Source organism: Alligator mississippiensis, chromosome 2, assembly GCF_030867095.1.
Source record: "Alligator mississippiensis isolate rAllMis1 chromosome 2, rAllMis1, whole genome shotgun sequence".
In the NCBI taxonomy this organism is placed as follows: Eukaryota; Metazoa; Chordata; order Crocodylia; family Alligatoridae; genus Alligator; species Alligator mississippiensis.
This window is the reverse complement of record NC_081825.1, coordinates 177,709,661-177,736,378: the sequence shown is the minus strand read 5'-3', so window position 1 is coordinate 177,736,378 and position 26,718 is coordinate 177,709,661. Positions and strand designations below refer to the sequence as shown.

Here is a 26,718-nt window from a genome sequence, read left to right as displayed (position 1 = left end):
TATGAAGACCCAGAGTGCTAACAGGCCCACCACACATGCAGGTGACATGTAGTACAATAGGACTTCCTGCCCGCCTGCCCCCAAAACCTGGCCAAACAGGTGAAGATGCTAAGTGCAGTGTACACTTGCCTCTCCTCACCCCATGCCAGTGGTGAGAGGCCAAATGAGAATGAGGATAGAGCACAGGTGCCCTCTGCCAGAGAGTGTTGCAGGTTGGGTGGAGACTGAAGAGTGAACTTAAGCCTCTACTTGGCCTTTCTGAGCAAGTGCCTTACTACATCTTCAAAGACATGTGTTTAAGCCTTGCACCAGACTTATGCCAAAGTATACTTCCTGTCCACCAAGCTGTAAATGAGCCCTGGGTTTTTTGGGCTGGGGAGCCAAAAGCAAATGGGGTTGATACTACCACATCACTCCCTTGTGTGTCATTAGCTATGTAAACTGGGGTGCCTTAGCCATGCCAGCCAGCTGGTCCACTTTGGCTCTGGTGGGTCATGGGCATTGCCTTCTTGGGTCCCCTCCCCAAAGGAGAGCTGCCTCACTTTTCTTCTTGCCAGCCTCCATCAAAGGCTCCCTGTGGTATCCATGTAGAGCCATGCAGGCAGCCAGAGAATTAAGTCTAGGGAAAAATGCAGCATCAAGAGGGGATGCAAATGGTCACTTTCAGAGGATCTTGGCTTTGGGGAACTTTCCCAAAGATCAGGAATGGGGTTAGCCATGTCCTTGGGGGAGGTCTCACAGAGCAAGTCTAGAGCCCTGTTGAACTGGAAATGCCATGAGAGCAACTTTGCTCCTGAGATTTCAGTGCCCAGACTGGCCCTGGATGGGTGACTGAATCTGGAAACAAGGAGAAAAGGAACAAAATAGCCTCAAACATCTTAAGAGACAAGCTCCAGTGATGGACAAAGGGGAGCCCAACCTGTTCACTGAGCCCAGTACCCTCCAGGAAAGTTCAGGAGCCAGGTCCTCTGCTGGGATGAGTTGGCATTAGCTGCACTGGACTCAGTGGGCGCATCTACATGTGCAATTAATGAACACAAATAAACTCTGGCACTTATTGTTCTGGAGTTTTTTGCTCCCAAGCATGCCATTTAAGCATGCATCCAGGAGCAAAAAACTCCAGAGCATACTGCTCCTGAGTTTATTCATGCATAGTATGTGGAGCCCCGTCAGAGCAACCCAGGCTGGCAAGGGACCCAGGGGGTCAGCCTGCCAGCCCAAGGCTGCATGCTTCATGTACTGTGGAGCAGCTGGCTGGGGCATAGGGTGCTTTAGCATGGGGGCTGACTGCTGGCTAGCCCCATGCTTAAGCACTCTATGCCCCAAGCAACAGGACAGTGTCTATACATGCACTGCTGTGCATGAGAAAATGCCGCAGCAGGGTAGTACTTGTATTTACAAGTGCTACCCTGCTGTGAAGTTTATTAGTTTCATGCACTCTAATAGGGGTGCAAGTGTAGATGTCAACACATTTACTATGCAATTAGTCAACTGCACAGTAAACATCTTGTGTAGATGCGCCCACTGAGGAAGGATCTGACCCAGACCAATCCAGTCCTGGAGGCAGCAGGCTATGTGGTCAGGGAGAAGGTTGGAAGAAAACCATAGCTGTAGAGGGACCCCAAGAGGAAAAGTGGTTTGCTCAGCACCTGTGAATTGGGAACAGATCCCAAGAGCAGGGGTAGCAGGCTGCAGGGAGTACAAAGGACAGCATGGGATAAGACAAGGCAGGTAGAGAGTGGGACTATGAGACAAAAGGTGCAAGCAGGGCAGAACTGGAGCTGAAATTTGAAGGAGGGGGGACCCTGCAGTTGAAAGGAAAGGAGAAGAGCAATGGGATTAGTGCAACAGGGAAACAAGAACCATCTGAGGGCAGCGCTGGGCTGGCTACAAAGGGCAAGGCAGGCCCAGACCAGGCTTAGCAGGAGAGCAATTTGGTGACCTGTCGGGTTTGTCTCCCTGCAGATTTACCTGTCCTGGAAGAGTGGCCCTGGTGAGGTGAAGCACTGGAAGGACATGATTGCCCATCCCCGGCAGGCCGTGGCACAGTGGCACCAACTGAAGGCCTGAGTGGCAGCGGCCAAGGACTCTGTCTGGGTTCCACCGCTCCGAGTCAACATTTATTGGCCATGCTCTCACCACTTTATGCACAACCAAGGTGCCCAGGCCTCCCTCATGGGGAAGAGCTCGGGCCTGATGAGGAGCCAAGGGACTGAAGTTGGCGACGTTTCCAAACTCTGGGAAGTGGCGTTGGCGCCCGCCACGCCCCATGGGCACATAGCCCCACCGGGAGCATCTTTACTGCCCAACTTCCTGCTTTAGCCTTTCCTTTTGACTCGTAACGTGAAGAGAGAGTGAGAAAGAGAGAGAGGAGACCCCCAAGCAGCCCTTTCAGAGGGCAGGAGCCTGGGTGCTGGTTTGTTTTAGCTCATGGAGGCAGGGAGGGGCAGAGAAGTGGCATTGGCGCGACTGGCTCCATGAGGCGGCAAGAGGAAGAGACCTCCAACAAGTTCTTCCAGCCAAACACCTGTTGGGAGTGCTCCCCTGCTCCATTGCGAGAAAGCCGGTGCCCCCTCAGCCTGTGGAGGTGGGCCAGTGACCTCCATCTCCTTGAGGTCATTTCTTTTTAATTCAATAAAACTTGTAAGAGTAATAAGAATAATATAAGTAATAGCAGCTAGAGCCTTCGTCCCGGCCGAGGGCAGGGGAGGAGCTGCGCTGCTCCAATGGCCTCCTGTGCGTTTGCTGTGTCCTTGTAAGCGTGTTGTAAGTGTCACACGTGTGTGTGCAGGTTGCTCACGTCTCACTCTTTCTCTCTCTCTCTTTCTCTCTCTCTACCCCCACCCTGACCTGCGAGGTGATCCCGGATCCTGTTGGAGGGCAGTGGTTTCACTGCAGATGTCTTTTTTCTCTTCAACTGGCCGGTGGGTGAGGCTGAATGGAGAACTGATGCCACAGGGGAAAGAGAGAGCGGGGTTGGTCTCTGCCACCATCAGCCCCATCAGCGCTCAGCAGGGAGAGAGAGAGGGAGCTGCAGTCTCCTCCAGCCACTCAGTGGCACGTGGGATCGGAAGCCATGACACACAGGTTGTTAGCCAAAGTGGACTCATTTTTAGGGCTAGTGAAAGCTTAACTTTAGTCGCCCCCTTCTCTGGTTGACGAGATGTGAAAGGAAAGTGCCCAGTTCTCCAGCACCACCTGAGAAAAGTTCATCCCCTCCTGTTCCTCCACCCAGCTACCAGACAACCCAACCCCAAACAGTCCAATCCCCAGTGTCTAAACCAACCCTGCTGCCCACCCAGCTACCAACCCTGCCTTCACTCCAGTGCAAGGTGCCCACCACCCTGCCAGAACTGAGCTGCCCCTCCAAAGCCCCTTTGCCCACCTCCAAAGTCCCTCTTAGGTCCCAACCAGCACCTACAGCCCCCTCCACTCAAGCAAAAATTAAGGATGCTGCATGCAATGGGGCAACTTCCTCTCCCTGTGTAGGAGCTAGGTTTGGCCACCCTTCTAAATCAGGTCATGGCACCCCAGCAGGACAATTAGATGTGAACTGGGAGTGCCATGGTGGGGCTGAAGTAGCAAGAGCCTACTTATAGAATCACTGTTCAGGACACCTCCCCATAGAGATCCATTCAGCCTAAGCATTACCTAGACCCTCCATGCCCACTGGGGAGGCAGTTCATCACCAGGAACCACCTGCAGAATTGCCAGGGAACAAAAACAAGAAGCAGTTTCTGAGCCTGGGCATGGACAAGACAGGGATGGTGCTCTGAGAGCAAAAAGACAGGGATGTTGCCAAAACAGCAGCCAGGCCAATACCTGTCAGGCCAGGAGATGACCAGCCTTTCTGCTTTTACCCTGCCCTGTGATCAGGAGTTGAGCCTGAGCACAAGCATTCCAGAGATGCTGCTACACTACTGCCTGCAGCACCCAGTGCTGGAAGATGCTGGCTCTAGCCTTACTGTTGAATGCCCCGCAGCCAAGGCTGCTGCCTCCTCTCCTCCAGCATGTTGTGCTAGGGTAGTTTGGCATGTGCTGAGGCCCACTGCCCCTGCAGCATCCCTTGCCAACCCCTGTATGTTGCCCACCCTTGGCACTAAGTCCACAAACACCTCCCTGCCTAACAGGCCCCTCCCAGTCCCTGTGGAGCTGCAGTCAGTCACAGGATGCCCCTTCCAGCTCCAGGGGGTGGACATCCCCCGCTATACAGCTAGCCAGGCTGTTGCTCATCCTATCTGCTGTCCAGGGTGAAGGTGATGCTTGGCACTAGGAGCTACTGAGCAACCAGTAACGGTTGTGCTAGGCAAGTAACACTTGATTGAATGCCAGGGGCCAGTCTCCAAGAGCTGGCTCTGGATTTGTTGGGCAGTGATAAAACCAGAGGTTATTGCATGTCTGCCAAGTGCCCACCAGATGGCGCCCTTGTACCATAGTCAGAGCTGCACTGGGGCACTGCAACAAGCCATCCTGAATGGGACAGGATTTAAATTTTTCTTTAATGAGATTTCAAGTCCATCCCATCTGGCAAGAAGGGTTGCTGGCCAGGCTTAACCAGGCAGTGTCCCAGAGCCTGCCACCTTGCCAGCTGCCCTCAGATCTGAACAGGGAGCTGCACACTGAATTCCCACCTGGGCAGACACAGCTCAGTTCCTCAGACTGTGTGAAAGGCAGGAGACCAAGCAGTATCAACCTGGCCTTTGCTTGCCCTCTGGCCAAGTCTTGCTCCTGCTCAATGGGTGTGACATGGGTTATGGGATCCTGCAGCCCTGGCTCATGGAAGAAAGGGAGGCCCTTAAGAGAGAAACCCAGAGGGAAGAGAGATCCAGGGGAGAAGAGAGAAAGCCCTTGCAAGGAGAGGCCCAGGGCCCTGAATGGGTGGGCTGCATGGTGCCCTGGCAACAAAGACAGGATTCATAAGGAACAGAGTCGGGGGGAGGCATTGCCATTGATACGTAGGGATATAGGAGCCAGGGGTGAGAACCTGGGGGTGTGGGGGAGAGGTCAGGGTTGTGCAGTGGAGTGATAACTGGGAGTAAAAGTGCCCAGTGGGGCACTGGGGCTGATAGGTAGGGGCAGAGGTCTTGGGGTAAGCATTGGGGCTGTCAGGTAGGGTAGCAGGCCTGGGAGAGTGCACTGAGGTTGATTAGTGGGGCCAGCAAGTTTGGAGGAGGGGCTCGTAGGCTGATCTGTGGAGTTGTGCCTGGCTGGCTGCTAGGGGAATGAGTGGAAGGGTGAGATGAGTTATGGGGTGCCCAGGTGCTTGGGGGTAGATAAATGTTTGAGCTGCTATGTGCCAAGTATGACCAGAGTACTAGTCAGTAGTGTCTCTTCCCCTTTCTCCATTGCTGCTCCCCACCCCTGCTGCTGCCCCATGCTGGCCGGATTCCAGTGGGAACTTCAGGAGCTGAACAGCCCTTGGCCTCATGGCCTGGGAGGACTGTGGAGGGATGCTTATAGCAACCAGTGCCTCACACTGGCTGGGATCTCAGTGGAATTGCCAGGTGAGGGGGAGCTTCCTCAGCCCTGCCTTTAGCAAAGTCCAGTCTGCCCCATGACAGCCTCAGCACAGTCTAGCCTGGCCAGGGGGAGAGAATCAGGCAGGCGTGTTTCCCTGCATGACTGCAGCACCTATTCAGTTTCCTGGTTAAGCTTTATAACCTCTTATGGCTGGGGAGATCAAGGCAAGAGAGGACACTGGGTCCATCCATGGTGGAGATCATCAATGCCAGTTTCCTTCTAGTTCCACCCTTGCTTCAGGCTTCAAGTCTTGACATTGTTATTCTCAAGTGGTCTCCAACTGTATGTGGCATGGAAATCACACTAGGTCTGTGGCTTGATCTCCTAATGAGGGACAGTGCCAGGTATATACTGTGCTCCTTTGCAATCTGGCAGCAACCTCTGGTACTGCAGACCAAGAGGTGCAGTTGATCACAGCTAGGGCTAATGCGATGGCTCTTATGTCGAGCCTGGCAGTAGGCAATTGCTTGACTGACCCAAGAGCACGTGCAGGTGGGGCACTGCAAAATTGCAGTAGGTCACTCCTACTTACATTTGTTACAAGATGGGCCACCATGGTATCATTACACCGTTGACACAGCGCTTTCTGTGACCCTACCAGTAAAGTCCTGTTTGGAAGTGCTTTCAGATCACTAGTCTTCCCTGAAATCTCAGACCTTGCTGGTAGCCTAACACATCTGTTATTCTTCTGCCTGTGGTAAGACAATTGGGGCTATCTCAATTGGACTTGGACAGGTTTTCTAGCATTTATAGTCTCCAGACTGGGCTAGTGCAGTGCCATTTCTATTGAAGATCATCTGGACACTACAGCTGGGGTGAATATGGCTGCTTGCTTAATTAGCTAGGTTGGGCCCAATGAGAACATCACACTTGTTCTTCCAGATTCCTATGAGCCCCTCAGTGTGATTCAGGGTGTTGACACTGATCTTTAACTCCCAACCTGGCCTAGACCTTGGCTCCCTGCCAGAACCAAGAACATTTCCTTGTGCACCATTATGTCACTCCCAGGTTGCTTGTGAGCTGAGAACATCTTGCTTAGGATAAAGGGCATTCTCAATGGAGGGCACTCAGAATTCACTTCCCTTTCCATCAGCCCAGCAGAAACCAGGGCATTTCACCCTTTGGGCTTGATGCACGAACCATCTACTCTCTCAGGCCCTTCCTGAGTGGGGGTGGTTCTTAAGTAATGTACAGTAGTTAGCCTATTTTTAGGGAGTAAGAGTCTTCTATTCTGTTGATGTAGTTGCTGTGTGATGGTATTTTTTTTCTAAACGATGTACAGGCGCCTAGTAACATTTGTGATAGGCACGTTTTTACCGGTGTAACAATAAATAGTTGGGAAGGCTGGGAGAAGGCTCCAGAGTAATGTGGGGGAGAGATCTCATTGGAAGAGTCGATGGGTTTTGCATTCTTTCTTGTTCCCCCATGTTGTGGCATCACTTCTTCTCAGCTGAGCCATTTCTTCAAAGCCTAGAGGAAGTTTTGATAGATTTATTTAATGTTGGGGGGGGGGGGGGGCAGGAAGAAAAACCATTACCAAGAGAGAAAGAGATGGGGAGAAGCCATTTAGCCATCTGACCCATTAGGTGAAATAGTTACTGACTTATTAAAGAAATTAAAACCAAAACTGTATTGACACGGGCAGGGCAACCGTGTCTTTTTATTTTTTGTGCTCTGCCCCTCAAGCTCTCAGCCAATCAGATGCAAGGAAACTTTCTAGAGGGATTCTTTTTTTGGAAAGGGGGACTTTCATGTCAAACAAACTTGAAAATACATAACTTCCTGTTTCAGTATTTGGTGTGATCTGTGGTTAAGCAAGAAGTTTTTTTTTTCCTTTCAGTTTTTTTTTTTTTTTGCCTCGCCCTGACCCTTCAGGAGAGTCAGAGCTAGAGCTAGTCAAACTATGTTATGAGTAATTTTTGTTCTAAAGTTAGCTGCTTCTTAGAGTTAGCCAATTGTTCATGAACTACATCCTCATAGCTTCTGAAGTATATGTTGCTCGTAAGGATTCACCATCGCTTGGATAATTAGCAGACTGCCTCAACTCCTCTCTGTTATTCGGTGTGTGTAATTGGTCACCTAAATCGCATGATAACTGTTTCTGCTTCACTGATTGGATGACCAAAACACTTTCAAGAGAAGAAAAAAATGAATAAATAAACTTCCTTGGATGTATTTCTGCACCATGCTGTGCTAAAATTGGCCTTTGACCAAACACAAATTATGGGTAATACAACACCATGAATCAGAGTGAGCTGAATTGGTCTCTTTTAGTCCCAAAAATATCCAAGAATCAGGGTTTATTTTTTGCAGTTCTACCAGCTCCAGTCATAACTCTGCCTCTGTGGCATCACTGGCTGAACTCATGCTTACAGTTGTGATGCCGCAAGGTTGCTTTCACTGGACAGTGGAAAAAGCAAAAGGGCAGGCTTCTTATTCAAGTCTCAAAGAACCCTCACAATTAGGTCTAGGAAAAGCCACAGGGCTCTCCACTATGAATGAGAGACAGGCATGGAAATTCAGGTCCCTATTCCACTCAGACACTTAAGCTCATGTGTAGCTCTCAGCGTGTGTGTAAATTCATGGGGAAAAAGTGCATATGCTTAAAAGCTGGTTTGGCACCACAGTAGAAATAACAGTCACAAATCACGGAGGTATTCTGGGTCCAAAATAACCTTTATTGTCCCCATTTTCGTGCAAGGAACTTGTTTGGGATGTGATAGCAAAGGCCAGTTTTGCCCAGAGCCACAGTCACATCACAGTCAGCCTAAGCCCAACCAGGTGACTTTGGGAGTTAAAGTCATCATCTGTGGAGGAATGAAAGTGAGATCAATGCTGTGGGCTGTGTGTCTTCTGAGAGTCACTGCTCAACTCTGGTCTGAACTATGACTCTGCAGCTCCCAAGAGTCTCAGTCAAACTGATTCAGCTCTTACCAGCACGCCAGCCAACCCAGCCCGTGCAGTCGGGATGAGGAACCGAGACTCCTGAATTCTATTTCCACTTCCACCGTGGATTCACTGGATGACACTGAGCAAGTCACTGCACTCAGATACGATGCCGTTTCTTCCTCTGTAAAATGGGGATAACAACACTTATGATGTAGGGCTGGACTCATGAAATACAGAGAGATACTTTACGGCGAAGGGCCAGGTATAATCCATGCCAGTGAAATCACGACATCTGTTCTTCCCGTGTCAGCCATGTGAAAAACATCAGCTAATGCCCCAGGAAGATATAACACTATGAAAGCAATCTGATTATGCATCAAACCAAAGTTTTGCCTGTGATTGAAAGTCCCTCTTCAAAGTGCTGGACAATCTTGACAGAAGTAATAATAATAATTTTAAGAATATTTGTATTTTTATCATATTCTCTCTTTTTTTATATAAAAGAAAGAAATTTATAAACCTGGTGGAGCAGGGGAAGACAAGCTGAATTGCTTTAATCTGGACCAGCAATGGCAATGGTGGCTTTCACTGGCTCATGACAGGTTGGGTAGTGGCATAGAGGGCACAATATTTGCTGTTCATTTAATCAGGCAGTAGGAATCTTATGGTTAGAACAGAGGGGAGTAGGAGCCAGGATTCCCAGGAGCTATTCTTGGCTCTGCCACTGACTTGCTGCATGACTTTGGGCAAGTCACTGAACCTTTCTGTGCCTCAGTTTCCCCACTTGTAAAAATGGGGATAATAATTCTTCCCTACCTCACAGGGAGGGTTGTGAGGCAAATCTGATCAGCCCCAGACTCTGATCCCCTTACTCATGCTGAGTAGCCGCAGGAAGTCCCATTGATTTCCACGGCATTTTTATGGGGTGAGGTGCTTATTCCACACAAGCTAGAGAATCGGAATCTGGCCCCACAGCCCAGCAATGCCTTTGGAGATCCTTCAATGAAAGACTCAGTAGACCTGCAAAACACCACTTTTGACCGAAAGGCCTCCTCACCCGCATTCCCTGTGGGTTATCAGCTGGGGATAACTGCCCTGCCCTTCCTCCCCCAGGAGTGGTTTCTTTTGTATGATTGGATTTATGGGAGTTGTGTGTTCATTTTTAATTCTAGAGCTCTTAGCTGTATCTTGTTCAGGTATCTCTTCTTCATGTGATGATAACCATCTAACTGGTATAGAAAATACAGGAAAAAAGAAAAAAAAAGACTAAACCGTAGACGACTTATTTGCTAGCGGCAGTGACAGCAGCTTGACTAGATCCTGCTGCCACCTCATTTCTGTCGTGTTTGGTTTTAAAAGATGTTAAATTCATTGGGCTGACGTATTTTATAATAAAACAAATGGAGAAAACACACATACACACAAATAAAAGGAGGAAAATTAACACTGCTATTAAATAAAAAGCCAATGTGATTTCATCATCTCGGATGTCTACGAGGTAGGAGCGATTTCTTTGCAGAATCATATTTTTGGAGAACTGGTCCCTCAATTTGTGGAGGAGGCCCCTGTTCTGAATAATAAAGGATAGTAAATAACTCCTGTCTCCGGGTTATTCATTATACACCTGCCAGGGAAGGCAGGAGGATGAGGAGGCATCAGCCTGACAGTAATTTCAGCTGTCCACAGAAATGGTGACAAAGCCTGCCAGGACACGGCACAGCTATGTCAAAGGGATCGGCGAGGCTACACTATTAGGCGACCTAGAGTACTGTGCAAAATCCACTTCCTTTCCACAGTGAGTATCAGCTAAGGCAAACAGGAGTCAAACTTGTCCCTCTTCATCATAGTCCTGATCCAGATGCAGTGGCAAAGGCAGGGCAAGCAGGGGTGGCGGCACCAGGGTTAGCAGCCATTGCTTGCCCCTCAGTATTATGCACCCCAAAGGGCTCTGTACCCTGGATTTTGGCAGCAGGCCCTGCCCAGACTCACCCTACCCCCAAATTCCCAGCACCTCTGAGAGCCCCATGCACCAGAGAGACAGCTCCTCATCCTTTACTTTTGACACACCTGAGCTAAAGAAACAGCTGTGGTACCAAGATGTAGTGGCCGTCTAGCTTAGACCCACTACCTCCCATAGATGGGGAAGATCAAGATGGGGAAGGGTCCCTGCCTGCCACTTCCTTACATTTTTAATGAATGTAAACTGCCCCCATTTTCAACAAACGCCATTGATCTGGTTTCCTTGCTGACCAGGCTAGTTCCTCTGTGTTCCTATAGCATCTACCTGTCCATGCATCTGACCCCCGGCAGCCAGTCACCCTGCAGATGAAATACTGTCTTCACCCTGGTCTGCTATAAACCTGTTTCTCTTTGGGTTTGTGAATAAGCTCCACCCACTCACTCCTGCTCCTTGCTTGTCCACCCAGGAAATGAAGTGGTGAGGACACCCTAGGATGCAAACCCCAGCAACATCCATAAAACCTGATTTTTTGACACAAGACACCCAGTGCCCTCACCACAGGTGACTGGTAGGGGTGGCACGTGCCCCCCCTCCCGAGATTGGGTCCCGACTCGGCACCGCTCAGGACGGCAAACCACAGCCCCACAGAGCCAGGCACAGAGGCCGCAGCTCCTCCTGCAGTGCCCGTGGCAGCCGCAGTTGAGGTTTGGGCCTACCCTGCCACCCCGGGGGTGGAGGTAGCTTTACCTGTGTTCTGGCCAGAGGTCTGCAGTTTGCCGGGCTGGCTGCTTCTAGTCCGCAGTGTGCCCTCCCCCCCCCGATTCAGGAGGCACCAGTCACCCCTGGTCCTCACTGCATCATTTCTTGGGCTTGACCTATGAAGAGCAGGAGAGGATGGGTGAATGGGCTTTATTTCCTTAGTATCATGATTGAGCAGAGTGATAAACCAGTGGTACTCAACCTCCAGCCTGCAGCCCAAATCCAGCCCACAAGGGTGTCATCTGATCTGCAGAGCTCCCCCTGAGGCCAGAAATTTGGCAATGGGGGTGCAGTGGCAGCATTAATTTCCATGGCTTCCAGAAACACATCAATTAATAGTGACACCACTCCCCTGTTGGCCAATTTCCAGCCCGGTGGGCCAGATGGCACAGCCCTGCACCATTCATCCACCATGCAGATGGCCCTGTGCCATGCATCCGGCCTGCGGGGACAGACAGTTGAGCACCACTGGTATAGACATCATCATACGGCCTCGAACCTTGGCAGAACAGCCATTCGTCAGTCTTCTAAGCCCCTTTCTGCACCATGGAGAGAAATATTTAGGGAGATAGAAAGAGGAAAAATGCTGGAGATAGCTTTAGAAGCATTAGAAGAAGAGCAGGATGGCTGGGAGAAGGAGAGATGATTGGTTTGGGGAGCTGTACAGAGGGAAAGGAAAGAGCTCTTCAGCCTGTGGGCCACACTCTGAATGCCTGTAGAGAGCCCAGCATGCTGCTGACACTATATACAGAGTACTAGTAACAAACAAGAGCAGCATTGGCTGGAAAAACTAAGTGTATCCCTCCTGTCCTTTGCTTACCCTTCAAGCCAGGTTTTTATGTTGAACTCTGGGGACAAAGAAAGCTTCAGTCCCTGATTCCACTGGGTACCAGGGAAGAGAAAGCTTACTGCAAGCAGAAACACTGAGACCTATTGCTTAGCCCATAATCTACTGCAGCAAAACAGGCTGCCCTCGTTGGCACAGCAATTAGCAATTTTGTTCCCACTTAGGCCCCTACTAGACAACCGTATGTTTGCAAGGAGCAGATGGAAATGACAGTCTGCTCCAAACAACTGTGCCCCTTCTCAGCACGCTTCAGTCCACAAAGCAAGGCACCGTGTCAATAACAACCAGCACTCCAGCAAGCTGTAATGCAGATGATTTGCAGATGATTTTATTGGCTTTCTAGCACCCAAAATGGGCTGGAAATCTGCTAGCGGCTCAGGAGCATGAAAGATTCAGAGAACTTGTAATGCCGATGCTTTCTGGATCCAACAGAACAATACCTGAAGAGGAAAAGCGCTGCTACTGTAAGTGAGACAGAGATGGAGAGAATGTCGAGGTAACAGAGATTATTATAATTAATGTGAAGCATATGTTAGATGTAAAACCAATCCAGTTTTGTTAGACTGCCCAGTGGTGTTAGACCCAGTGGTGCTCAACGTTCTGGCTCTGTGGGCCAGATGAATGATACAGGGCCAGTCCATGGGTTTGATCAACCCCTGTTCACCAGGTTTAGGCCCTGTGCTGCCTCTACTTGGGCCCACATGCTGGGATTGGGGCCCCACACCACCTCTACCCAGCCCCACATGCTGGGATCAGGCCCCAAGGCCTTGCACTGCCTCTGCCCAGCCCCAGTGCCCTGACGGCTCCGGGGCCCTGCCCAACCTCCACGTGCCAGGATCAGGCCATGCACTGCCCTGCAAGTCTGATCTGGTGCTGAGGGCTGGATCTGGACTGCGCAAGAAAAGAGGAAGAAACCTGAGGCACATGAAGAACATGTAAGTAAATTCAAGCAGTTAGGTGCTCAAAGGAGAAAGAGGTAAGTTAGAACGCAGACAAGTGTCCGTTGCCAAAGACATTTAAGTGAGGCACAGCAACTTCATCCAAACCACTTTTCCTCAGCACAGAAATTGTGCAGGAAGGAACCACACTAATGCAGAAATTATGCATGGTGTAATAAAAGGAATTGCTTTTCTCAGGCCTGCAAATCTGACACAGACAGAGCCAGGCTTGTCATTAAGCCACAGGTGACAGGGAACAGCATTTCTGACAGCAATGAGCTTTTGATTTATAGTCGGCAATAACAGTGCTTGAGAAACAAATAAATTATGTCCGAGCCAAGCATCTACTGATCTCTCATTAGGCTCAAAAACATAGTACATAAGGTTTAACCTTTGTGACAGAGCCCAGCAAATTAAAAATCTTAGCATACACTGTAAAGCATCATCAAGCATCTGACAGCTGTGGAGGGTGGCCTTGTCCAGCACAAACTACTGTGGGGACTGTACCTATAAGTGAACCTTTGTGATGGATAAAGAAGCTTCAAAACATCAAGGTTTTATTTTCTTTAGGATTTTTTTTCTGCTTGGGTTTTATTTTGGGGAGAGGTGGGTTTTTTGGGGGAGGTTTTGCTTATTTGTTTTGGAGGGCATTTTTTTTTTTTTTTTAATATTAGGACTTCAGAAATATACAACTCCATCATGATCAGAAAGTAAACCTGGAGAGTGAAAGGTGAGAAAGGACCTGATCCAGAAATCACTGAAGTCATTCTCCTCATTTGAATGGGCCTTAGATCAGGCCCGCAGTAAGAGAGGAACGAAGGATATTGAGTTAGGCTCTTCAAAACATGTTAGTTCTATTACTACTCCAATGTCTAACAAACAGGCCGGAGCAAGGGTGCTGTTGAAGATTCCCCTTTCATTAAAGTGTGAGAATGAAAAATAGACATTCTCTATCTAATCTCCAGTAAGACAGAGCTGGCATTCCTGGTACTTCACATATCCAGCATCAGAAGCTAAAAAGTACAGAAGCCCAATGTGTGTGGAGTCCTTTGCAGTTCTTTAAACATAGCAGTGCAAGCAGCCACGCTTATGCCTGTTGTAAGAATTCAGATGCAGGCAGTTCTGGGCCTGGAATCAAGTTTGAATCTGAGCCCAGACTCTATGCTTCACTGAGCATCTGCTCAGCCAGGGTGGGGAGGAGATAGCTTTGGGAAAGTAGTTACTGCTCCATGATTGTCAGGAAGGGAAAACAAAACTACCCATAGCTACAGGAAGGGCTGATCTAACCTGTAGCAGCTGAGCATGGTCACAGTGCAGCAGGTTCAAGCCAAGCCCTTGCACTGCCTCTCCTCTCTCTGGCACACCTTCACTGGGGCTGAAGAGCCCCTGCCAGCTAAGAGGTGCCCCATGCTGAAGAGTTTTGTCAGCTGACAAGACTGGGCTGCTTTCCAATCCCTTGAATGTATCAAATTGGTGCTATTTGTAGATCCAGTTGGGCTCCGCTCAGGTAAATATTCTTTTCATCTTGATCCAGCAGCTGGCCCTACTATTGGCACACCAAGAAAAATACCACTCACAGAATGAAATTGCTTCCAGTGGGAATTAGATCCCATGGGAAAAGGACTGTCACTACAGGGGTCAGAATTACTACTTGGGTTAATTTACCAGCGAGAGGAAAATCCTGAAGAGGAAAACACAGGCTGCGTAGTCAAAGCTATAGGTGAGCAATACAATGTCTACCTCATGCCAAACTTTGAAAGCAATGGGCCACCTCCTCAGCTGGTGTAAGTCAGCATAGGTCCACTAAGGATTTGACATGTGACATTATGCTCACTAGGTCTCATTCATTCAAAATACCTAGATGCCAAGCCACTGTATTAGGCACCATCTAAAGAGTCATCATGATTTTTTTCAATAGATTTTGACTAGTACAAATTCCTTTGCCCATGTTTTGACAATGCCATAGCATAAGATGAATTTCCAGACCAGACTGATGAGGCACTTGGAAGACTCAACAGAGCCGCAGTCACTGTTCATGCCATCTGAGTGTTTGGGGAGTTGAAGGAGCTGCTGAGATCACATGCCAAAGGCACCCACTTCATCCCAATGAAAAGTATAATGTGTGTTCCAGAAAATGCCGCCCTACAAGTAAGATCAAGCTGGTTCTGGCCTAAGTCATGACAGTCATGAACAAGAAGCCAGCATGGAACTAGTGTAGAGAGCAGCCACATGACGCTGACTGCGCAGTCATTACTGTTACAGTTGTTACATCTTTATGTCTTTTGTCACAGTTGTTGCCACGCAAAGCTACTGCACAATACTATTGGGCTACAGGGCACTCAGCATCTTATGTAGACACAGACAGTGTGAATTAATCCTTGGCCTATTAAGCCTAATTTGTCCAAGTCTGTATAAATCTCACATGAAATTAATGCACTGCTCTGCTAGCTGCCAGCCAAAGACAAGTCATTAGTGCAGACAAAGCAACATAGCTTATATACACAAGGCAAAACAGTCTTTGAAAATGGAAGAAACTTGTGTTCACAGATACCAGATAAGAATCAGACCCAGGGCCTACTGACTTTTATCTACAAATAGAGGCATTTAAGAATGAATCCTGCTCTGCTCTTCCAGAATGGAAGCCCTTTTGTCAGAATTTTAATGATATCCATGTTAAGAGTTAAATCCAGAAAATAAACACTCTCCAATGGCAGGCTTGACTTCTACTTTATCACCCAAGTGAAAAAGATGCCTGTGGAAAACATGCTGTTAAGAAAAAAGCACCACTGATATTAGTGATAACATTAGTAAAAGAAATTGATATTCAAGGCTATATATTAAATACTGAGAACCAAAAAGTGATCAGAAAATGACAGAGGCGACTAATAGGGATGAATAAAATAAACCTTCATAATTAGCGAAAGGGAATGGATTGCATGCTAATAGAAAGAAATGACCCTCTTTCATCACAGAGCAATGGAACCATGTACATGAATTCTCAGTTGTGAATGGTACAATCTGTAAAAGAAAGAAAAAAGGAAATGCCTTATCTACAGTTCCCTCAAGACACAGGGACAAAACATCAGCTGATGTAAATTAGTGTAGCTCTACTGAAGTCAGTTAATACCAATGGAGTCATTGGCCCATATAACTGAGTGGATTAATGATCCTGTGTGCACATATCCAACACAAAGCCAGAAGGGAAGTCTCCTAGCTTTGAAGTGCTGAGAAGTTAGGTACCTGTTAAAGTATACTTCATGCCATGCACCCACTTGAAACACACTTACTGCTTAGGCTGCTTCTCCCTGTTTCCTGGTCAGTTCCTTTTAAAGAAGGAGACAAAAATAATCCCAACAGCCAATTAAGAAAACCAATACAGACCTCTCACCATTGTGAGGAGGAGGGGTGAGCAGTAATCCACTTCACTGAGAGCAACAATTACAGGCAAGTCATTTCCTATTCTCCAAAGATACCATCTCATTTGATTCCCCTTTTTGGATACTAAAATAAACTTACCAGAAATTAGAGGATATAATAACCGAGTAATAACAAAGGATGTGTGTCGTGAAAGGTAATAGATTTTTACACATGAAAGAACAAGACACGGCTGAAAAATCCAAGTGGAGGACAAGTTTGAAAGAGATCCAAATGTCAAGAAAGGTCTAGGCAGCCGGAGATTCATGACATCCCTAGCTTGGTATTGACTCGTAGTTCAGAGAAGGGCTGTTGTGAAAAGCCAAGCTTAGCAATACTGCTTGGTAAATTATGTGGAGAAGACCGTAGACTGATGATTGCTGCCAAAACTACTTTTCCCAGAAAGGAATGGGCTTTGACAGGTCATAGCAGAAAATCCAACAAAGCCATTCAGACACATTCTCTTGGGAAGAGCAAAACCTGTCAGACCTGCATCCAAAGAAACCTGTTGGACAGGTGTCCAGAATAAAATCCAGAGGAGAGAGAGCACAAAAGCATGATGCCAAGAACATTAATGCTGTAATGTACAGAAGGACAAGTAGATGTAAAGAGTTCTGAGAAATGTCCTGATGCACCCCCCAAAAAGATGCCCTACAAAGTGGTGGAAATAGACCCCTCATCCTGCATGCCCCAGGGATGCAGGCAACCAATCTGCCTTTGCCTGGATATTCCAAATGCAGCAACACCACAGGAACTGAATCTCCAGTTGTCTCAGCAACACCAGCATGTGAACACACACATTCATTTCAAGATAGAGAACAGCAAGGAGCATTCATCCAAAGAACCAGTAAAATATATTGGACCAGAGTAGCTCAAAGCTGCTGCAGCCCCACTAAGAGCCAGGGCAAATGTCACCAAAGAGACACCAAGTCCTCAAGCAGACATGTCAGCATCAGTGAAGGCAGTCAGGAAAACCATGGAATACTAAGAAGGAACTGGGGACTATGAACTGGGGTCTGAGCTGCTGGTAAGACAATCTCAATGGTGGCAGGGCACCAAGGATATGTCTACACTGCAGAATGCAGCACAGTCCCCTGCAGAGATTCATAGGCTAGCTGGCTCCACACGAGCTGGCTCATGTATTGCATGGCAGCAGGGAGCCCTATACAGGCTAATTTACCCACCAGTGAGAAGTAAGGTGAAGTTGCCTACATGGCAGTCCATGCTCCATAGCCAGACTACTTTGGGACTACAGCTAACCGAAGTAGCTCAACACTAGGGGGTAGACATTCTTTGAGATGTGTTATTTAGGGAGAACAGTCATTCCATATGCATTTGAACAAACTCTCCTACTGAATTCATGAGTAGACAGAAAGGCAAACAGATATTATGACCTACTCGTTTGATGTGGTACGTCAGCAAGTGGGCCAGTTTGTCCAATATATCTTTAAGATAGACAACAAATACAAAAGAGGCAATGATACCACATGAAAAGCCAACAAGATCACAGTAGACTATCTGAGTTGTTTGCTTATGTGGAACATCATGGGCTATAAAAATGCTGTGGATTATGATGATGATGTCTTGGAACCAAAATCCTGACCCCTCCCCCAATCAAAAGTATCATAACCTGAGAGCTATACTTGCTAGACGTGGAAACCCAGAAGAGAGTCACTAAGACATCATCCCACATTATTCTGGAGAGGAATCTACAAAACTTGCCAATTCGTGAGACTGTAAAAATTTTGCATTTAAACTGTGTGATCCAAAGAACAACAGTGTTGCTAAGAAACCTGTTCAAATGACATGATGTTGGTCAGAATCAAAGTTGATGACAAAGACCTCTTCTTTGATCTACTATCAAAACTTGCCTATTAACTTTAAAGCATGATTCTCCTCCTGAATACATCTGGATTGTTTCTGTGTAAAGGGCTGAAACAATCTGTATAAGGGAAGGTTGTATGAAACCATTATATATGTTATATATGAAATAAATCAATGTAATGGGTGTTTATCTCCAATTCAAGTAATTGTTACAACAGATATTGTATGTATAAGAGTCTCTGAAGGGAGATGTAACAAAACGTGCTACTCCTTTGCAGCAATCCTGTTACTTATGTTTACGCTAAATCCTTCCGAATCATGCCCTTCTAGAGCGACTTCCTTTCTGCTAGGGAGCCTTATGTTTGCAGTCAGCAGGAGCAGATGGAAATAGAAACGTGCTCCTAACTGTGATTAAAACAAGACACAAAACATTGCATGCTGGATAGCTGAGAATATGCTGCTTATATATATGCAAACCCTGTGCTATATACCGTGACCCACAGATGCCCAGATGCCAAAGATACTTGTAATTACTGGCAAGGCTGTCGAGTTTCACTCAGTTTACAGAAGCGCCAGATCACTTCAGACCAGCTACAGATTCAATAGCTGTGTTACTGATTCCTATTAAAAAATCACTCTCCCTGAATCACATCTCATTGCTGTTCTTTCTGGATCACCTCCAACTGATGGCCCCTCGGGCCATGCAAAATCAGCAGACTTATGTCTCAAGGGAAGCACAGTGGCAATGACAGATAGGAAGCAGCCCCAGACAGGAGAAGCATGGGGCGTACAGGCTAAAAGCCTGTCTAAAGAACTACAGGAAAAATGTGGCCACCTGGGAACCTGGTGGTTGTCATGACATTAAAGCTAATCAGACCTTCAAAGCAATTGTTGGACAGAATTCAGATGTTCTTCTCCAAAAAGCATAGGCCTCTTAGTGTCTTGCTACAGAGTAACTTTAGATGGCTTCTGGAGCTCTTAACCCCTGGACTGGTTGCACATTAACAACTTTAAGTGGCTTTAAGCATGCATTATTCATCTTAAAGTTATGCACTCCAGGGCAGGATTATCTCTAGTCCACCTAATTTTGCTCCTGCGCAATGGCCCTTCCCTACTCTGAACTCTACTGTCCAGGGGGTGGTTCTGTGACCTTCCCACCCCCAAGAGGGGCAACTCAGTGCAAACACTCTGCAGAGCACATGGCACCTTTGGTGGAACTAAAAGAGAGCTGCTCCCAGATGTCCGCAGTAGAGTGTCAATGACTCACAGATGAGCATTTCTGTTTTCTTCCAGCAGAGGGCAGCAGTGCCCAAACATGCCAATTTCTATACATGCATATACATGTGAATGCTAGTGCCCTGTATTTCTAGAACATTTCATGCTGAAGACCTTCACAAATAATACCCTGCACACAACACCAATGAAGCACACTTACCTTTCAAGTAAAAGTTAGAAGCCAGCACACTGGAGTATTGAGAAGCAGGACCAAGGACCTAATTCTACAATAAGCACAGTGGGAGCTTTAGTGTCCTATCAGAGCAGTCCTTGGTTTTCAAGGTCTGAACTGAGTCACCTACTCAGACTACTACATGGCATTCAGTTCATCTCATTCAGAAGGAAAATGGCTGGATTTCTCCAGCTTAGGGTTACCATATGTCCAGGTTTTCCCAGACATGCCTCTTTTTGGGTCCTCCGATCTCTGTCCAGGCAGTCTTTTGAAATAGGAAGAAATGTCTGGGATTTGCTCTGCTCAGCATCAAAGTTTTTCCCAACACTTCCCGGACAGCCAGGAGATGCTGCAGGGATGCGGGGAGCAGAGGGCTGTGGATTGGAAATGAGGGGCACCAGCTGGGCTGGGAGGCAGGGGCTGCAGGTCAGGAGTGAAGGGCATTGGCAGGGCTAGGCAGGCATGGGGGGGCACAGACTGTGGGACTGGAGCATGGAGCACAGGCAGTGCCAGGGGGTTGCAGATTGGGAGTGAGAGGTATCAACAGGGATTGTGGGGTTGGGGGACGGGGAATGGACTGTGAGTTGGGAGTGAAGGACACCAGCATGGTCTGGGGGGCAGGGTACTGTGGGTTGGGAGTGAGGGGCATCAGCAGGTCTGGGAGGACTGTGATTTGGGAGTGAGGGGCAGGGGTAGGGCACAAGCATATCACTGCCCCCCGCCCAATCAGATTATCCACCCACCCCCATTCCCCAACAGGTGTCCTCTTTTTTGAAAATGGAAATATGGTAACCCTACTCCAGCTAGGATGTCAGCCTCTAGTGCTGGTCCACATAGCTGGATTGCAACTGACACTCAGACAACAAGGTCAGTGCTGGAGAACCTCCCCCATAATGGCTGGCCAGACCCTAAGTATGGAGTTTCACAGTTCAGGAAGGTTGGACTGAAAGAGAACGTGTAGGTCATGGAGTCCAGTCCCTTGGAACCACAGGCAACCAAGTCATACAATCCCTTTCACCAACTGACCAAGCTCCATCTTAAAATGAGTAAAATCTTGAAACTATTCTACATTGCACTTGGCACAGTTTGCCAACTGCTATGGGGAAATGGAAATAACAGTACACAGGAGGGTGAGGGGAAGGGGCAGAAAGATTCCTGAGCTCAAAGCAGCACTGTAGTAAGACTCAAGAGAGCCGAACTGCCAGGAGTTACCCCCTGCCCATGCTTCCATTTCAGTATAACAGTTAACTTCTTCTTCTCCCAAACATAGTTTCAACCAATTTCTCACTCCTTCCTTACATCTGCCCCCTCACCTGACTTTCCAACCTCTCCTCATGACTTTGTGGCCCAATACCATGGGTACACAGCTGTGATGTCACATTCTCACATGCTTTCATAGCATCTCATGAAATGAGCTTCAGCCCATGAAAGCTTATGTGTGCACATGTGTTTACTCTCTCTATATATTGATAGACACACAAACACACACACACACACACACACACACACACACAGACATACTCTCTGTCTCTCTCTTTGGTTAGTCTATAAGGTGCAAGTCTACCCTGCCTTCTACATCCTCAAGGGCCATGAGGACTTTCTTACTAATCCAGAACAGAGGAGTTGAGAGCATCATAATAGAAATAGTAAGCAATAAGGGTCAAGAGAAAATGGAAACTGGGATGTGGAAGGAGCAGAACTCAGAGAGAAATAGGCAATAGCTTTTTGAAGGGCCAAAAAATATGGATCCCATGAAAGGCCAGCTGTAGACCCAAAGTGTTGTAATTTCTGCCTCTCCTATTTAGGGGCCACTTCAGGCCAGTTCAGCATCCACTGAACCCCACAAGGGCACTCCCAATGGTGCCTCTTCCGTAATGCCTGTGACAGCAGCATGGAATTGTCAGGGCATAAAGACACCCCTGCCACTGGCCACAAAACAATGTCCTGCCTACCCTGAAACTTCTGGAGCATGGCAACAGGTCTACAGCTCCTGCACTGAGGGGTGTCATTTGAAGGGGTACAAAGTAAAAGGATGGAAAGAGAGAGAGAAAAGGGTGCACAAACAGAGACACAGAACAAAGCTGCTCCTCCATACCTCAGGGACTTAGGTACAACAGTAATTAATAATTATAATAAACCCCCAAAAGAGATACAGATGCAATGACAGAGCAAAGCAATGAGCAACCCTGAGAGAGACATCCTGTCCCTGATACCAGCACTGGTCTGATGAACCCGTACCCCATGTATCTGAACCTGCTCCAGAGACTTAACTACTGCAGTACACCTAGAAAAGACCAAAAAGGGATTAAATTAAATCCTAAATTAAATCAAGTGTTACTGTGCTCACATGGAAGCAGAACACACACTGAATAATAGATACTTTGGTCTCACACTAACACAGTAAAAAGGTTTGAGTTGCCTACCGAAAACTCTACAGGCCTCTAAAATTTACTAGCTATTCTTTTCACATTACTAGAGCTATACAGGTGTTAAGGCCGGGGTCTAGTGTCATTGCACAGACAGTACTGAATAGTTGAAGCATGATGGCAGGGCCATCAGTGTATTTTGTTGTGACTTCAGAAACATCAAATCAAGGACTCCTCCCCAAAGCTGCCCCCAGTCAAATCACCTGGAAAGAGGTCATTGAGGCTGGGGAGTCAGGGACAGCCAAATGTGGTGTTACCACATACCTCCTTGCATGCCACTGACTATAAAAAACATGTCCTTATCCACAGCAGCCTGATGGGCAGGCTTTGATTGCATACAGCGGGGCATGACCCCTACAGAAACCTACACCACAGTCCATCCTACGCAGACAGCATTCCTGCATTTTGTAGACACTAGACAGAACTCTAAAAGACAAATCTATTGGCTACTGAGAAGAGAAAAATCAAAGCACGTGCAGCTAGATTGCTCTAAATCCCATCATGCTAGCAGAACACCTACAGTACAATATGTAACACAGACCCGGGATTCTGCCTGAATCAGTGATTTCAATGTGGAAGTAGACACCAGGACACATTCCATTGGAAACCCAGGCACGGGCAATTTTGTAATGGCCACGACAGGGGAGACTGGAACGGACAGGCACTTTTTGTCCTGCTGCATGAAATCCAAAGAGAAAAGGACTTCCTCAAGCAATCAGCAATAACCAGCCTCTTTGCTGGAAGAAAAAAATAGCATAACTTTGAGTGAAAAAAAGAGATGGCAGAAATGCCTTACCACCACATGGCTGCCACCACAGGATCCAAAAGGGGTTGGAATATAAAGTAGGCGCACACTATAAAACCCTGTAACTGCTCAGAAACTGCATCCAAGATGAAGACACTAAATGTGTATTCACTTGAGTGATGCTTGTGTTCTTTGCCAAGTCAATAATTTACTGAGATGGAAGGTGGTCTGGGAGTGAATGGAGCATAGAGAGGTGAGGAGGCGAGATGGAAAGAGTAAGGGATACTAAATTCAAGATGGTGAACACAGGTAATGGATTTAGTGCAGGGAGAGGGAGGGGGAGCAGAGGTGACAGAAGACAGCAGAAGGAGATGCAGAGGGGAATGGAGAGGAAAGGAAGTGTGGTAGGAGGAGAGCAGAGTCCAGAGCTGGGCAAAGGAAACAGGATTCCCTAGAATGTTAAAAATAACGCAGTTGTCTGAGAAACCAGTTCTTTCACCAGGAAATATCATTCTGTTTACAACACTCTTTCAAAATAAACCACCCCAACTGAGCTGGTTTCCTCCTCCCCAAACAGCCTGCCAAAGAATCAGCCTGATAGCCTCTTTCTCTCATACCGTATTTTCTCAGTTTTTGTGCATTTTTATTGCTTAGATTTGGTACAAATCTAGCTCACGGGGCGAGGCAGGGGAGAATGAGCCTGCCACCCCAAGGAAGAAAGGGAGAGAGTCCTGCTGCTGCCACCCCATTGCCCCAGACACACACAGTCCTGGTGGCCCAGTTCATACCAGCTTTTCCTTCTGTGCCCATTTAAGGGAATGGAAAGTCCAGGCAGCCTGTGAAGCAGCACACGGGGCTCCTTTTCCCACCATACAAAGAGCAGAGGCAAAACCCTTTCCAGGACAGACAGTGAGCTCTGCGCACAAACAAGGCTTTTACATCAGCTTCTTTTCAAACCTGACAGCTGGAAGGAGCAGCTCGGGGGAGTTTTCTCTCCAAGTCTAATTCCAGTAGCAGGGTAGGAACCTCTGGGATGAGAAAAGGTTTTACATTTATATTCAACCCCTGCAGACCTCCAGGGCAGAGAGTCCAAGGGAAATAATCTTAAAAAGCATGGCTTTTTCCTATAATGCATCCAAGGCCCATTGTGATGGGCCAGATGCTTCAGAGCAGGATTCACGTCTAGGTACGTAGCAGGCAGCTGCCACTTGTCATATCAACGTCGATTCAGAATCATGCTTCCACCACAGGCTGGCTACTTGGAGGAAGCCAACTTGGCTCGATATCCCATCTCAAATGGGGAACATCCTTCCAAAGAACTGCACTACTGGGATTATCCATCACTGCAGCATTGTGTGTTCCCCTCCCAATCCCCAAGCCCTGTGGGTAGGCAGGATGTCTAAAAGGGTACAGTGATTTCCTTGGACTCTGGTACACAGACAGTGGCCCTCTCTGCTGCCCCGGTCCCAGCAAAGAGACGGCGACCCCTTTGATCAGTGGTATGTCACTTGAAAGGAGAGAGAGAGACTCCCTGGACTGGTGGTCCTAGGTGGAAATTGGTGGTGCCCATGGTGGACCCAGAGAAGGTCCCAGCCCCTTGCAGCTGCACGAGTGGATCCCACCAGATATTCTGAGCCAGAACCCTGTTTTCAGGGGTACTCAGCTCAGGTCTCCTCTGGAGAACACTCCAAGGCAGAGAAACTGCCCTCAGCATCCTCCAGCAGAGAGGAGTCGTTCTTCAGGGTCCCCCGCACAGCTTCCGAGCCATCCTCCTCCTGCTCCTCCTGCTCCCGGAGGCTCTGGAGACGCTCCTCCCTGGCCTCCATCAGCTCTTGGGCCCCATCGCCCACCAGGGTGACAGAGTCAGCTACGCTGGGCGGCACTTTCACCGGATTGTGGTCATAGGAAAAGAGCCGCAGCTGTTGCAGGTGGGCCAGCTCTGGGAACTCGACGATTTTGTTGCGGTCAAGGTCAAGGATGTGGAGCTGGGACATGCGGAGCAAAGGTGGTGGGAACTCCTCAAAGCGATTCCCATAGAGCCACAGGCCCCGGAGGCCAGACATCCGCGGCAGGCCACTGGGCAGGGTTTTGAGCCTGTTGTCGCCCATCTGCAGGGACTGCAGTGCTGGCATCTGGAGCAGGGCCCGGGGGAAATGGTACAGATAGTTGCTCTCGATCCACAGGCAGCGCAGAGTCTGCAGCTGGGCGAACTCTGCCGGCAGCCCGAAGAGGCGGTTGCTGCCCAAGTAGAGGCGGGTGAGCCGGGGCAGGCGGCATAGCCCCTCGGGCACCTCCTCCAGCTTGTTGAAGTCCAGGGCCAGGATGCGCAGCTCCCGCAGCTCCTCGATCTCCTCGGGCAGCTCCCGCAGCCCCGTGCCGCTGATGTACAGCTTCTGCAGGCTGACCAGGGAGCACACGGGGCCTGGCAGCTGCTTCAGGTGCCGCCCGCTCAGCTCCAGCATCTGGTCCCCGCCTTTCAGCTGCTCCTCGGCCGCGGAGGGCAGCCGCTCCTCCCTGCCCGACGACCCCGCGCTGCCCATCCTCATGGCCCGGCGCTACGCGGGCCGCCCCCGCCGCCGGGGCGCCCCCCCGGGGCCATGGCCAGCCCCTCGGTCCCCCCGGGGCCGGCCCCCGCGCCCCCGCCCCCGGCCCCCCGCGCCGGGCTCGGCTGCGTCTCCGGCTCCGCGCTCCGGGGCTCCCGGCGCGCTCTGAGCGCGGCTCCCACACACCGGCCGGCGCCTAGCGACTCGTCGCCATGGCAACCCCCACGCGGGGCAGCCCGCCTATGTCGGGGCCGGGCGCGCCGCGGGGCGGGGCCAGACCGCGGCCACGCCCCTCCCGCACCTGCCGCCTGCGCCCCGCCCCGCACGTGGCGCCCGCGGGACCTGCGCGCACCCACGGACACCCGCGAGGCCCCGCGACGGCCGATCCCTCCTGCGCCTCGCCCTGGCCGGGCTCCGCTTGTAGGCCCAGACAAATGCACGCACCCCCGCGCAGGCAAACACCCAGTCCGACATAGATGCTTCCGCACACACTCCCACATACACACGCATACACCCACATATGCATCCCCCCACACACAGACAGCCCTGCCCACACCTCCCCATGCAGATGCACCCCCCCGACACATGCTCCCGCACACACTCCCACATACACACACATACACCCACACACACCCCCTCCCACCCATACACCCACATATACACCCCCCACACACAGACAGCCCTGCCCACACACCCCCATGCAGATGCACCCCCCGACACAGATGCTCTCACCCCCCCCACAGAGACACACACACATACACATACTTGCACATATGCACACAGACACCCCCACGCAGACACCCACCCCAGCACATATGCTCACCCATACCACACCACACAGACTCCCACACGCACACATGCATACACCCACACATACATCCCTCCACAAACACACACACCCACACAGACACCTCCCCACACCTCTCTGGAGGGCCCTCCTAGAAACAGCCCCAGCATCTGGTAGTGGTAAAGGACACTGTGGATGTCACTGGTGCTAGGTTTGGTAGTTGTGTGCGTGGGTGTGTTCCTCAGGTTCATAGGAACTAGTGAGACCAACGTCTGTCCAGGGTGGATTAGACAGGGATGATCCTGCCTTGAGCAGGATTCTGTGATTTTCTGCGATTCTAGGATCTCCTGGCACAGATCTCCCACCCTCCACATGCCCGTCACAGAGCCAAACGCACCCCCCATTACACTCAGCATCACATACACACCTCTGCCTACGCCCAGCACAGTTCTAGCTACATCTGCTCTCTCCCCCACGTGCACCTTGCTTCAGGCCCTTCCCAGATCGCATCCCCATCCCTTTTAATTTGTCAAAAAGCCTTTTGATTTGTGAAAGCTGCGAGGAGTTGCTCCTAAAATACTGTGAGGCAGAAGCAGGGCAGGGTGATACCTTAAAGCAG

The 26,718-nt window shown here is 49.2% G+C and overlaps 2 protein-coding genes across 6 annotated transcripts in view; one reads left to right on the top strand and one right to left on the bottom strand.

Moving 5' to 3' along the window:
- The window catches only part of SYT7 (synaptotagmin 7), a 148,944-nt gene extending 138,940 nt beyond the window's left edge, over window positions 1–10,004 (top strand). For all 5 annotated transcript variants that reach the window (XM_059722492.1, XM_059722493.1, XM_059722494.1 and 2 more), the window contains one exon: window positions 1,966–10,004. In XM_059722492.1, coding sequence (XP_059578475.1) covers window positions 1,966–2,070 — 105 coding nt within the window. In that variant the 3' untranslated portion in view covers window positions 2,071–10,004. The remainder of the gene's footprint in view (window positions 1–1,965) is intronic.
- Window positions 8,178–25,358, bottom strand: LRRC10B (leucine rich repeat containing 10B). Its single transcript, XM_059722497.1, has 2 exons — window positions 23,558–25,358; window positions 8,178–8,590 (listed from the first exon to the last, which is right to left on the bottom strand). The coding sequence occupies exon 1, from the start codon at window positions 25,313–25,315 to the stop codon at window positions 24,434–24,436; it is 882 nt and encodes a 293-aa protein (XP_059578480.1). The 5' UTR covers window positions 25,316–25,358; the 3' UTR covers window positions 8,178–8,590; window positions 23,558–24,433.
- Window positions 25,359–26,718: the final 1,360 nt, after the last annotated feature.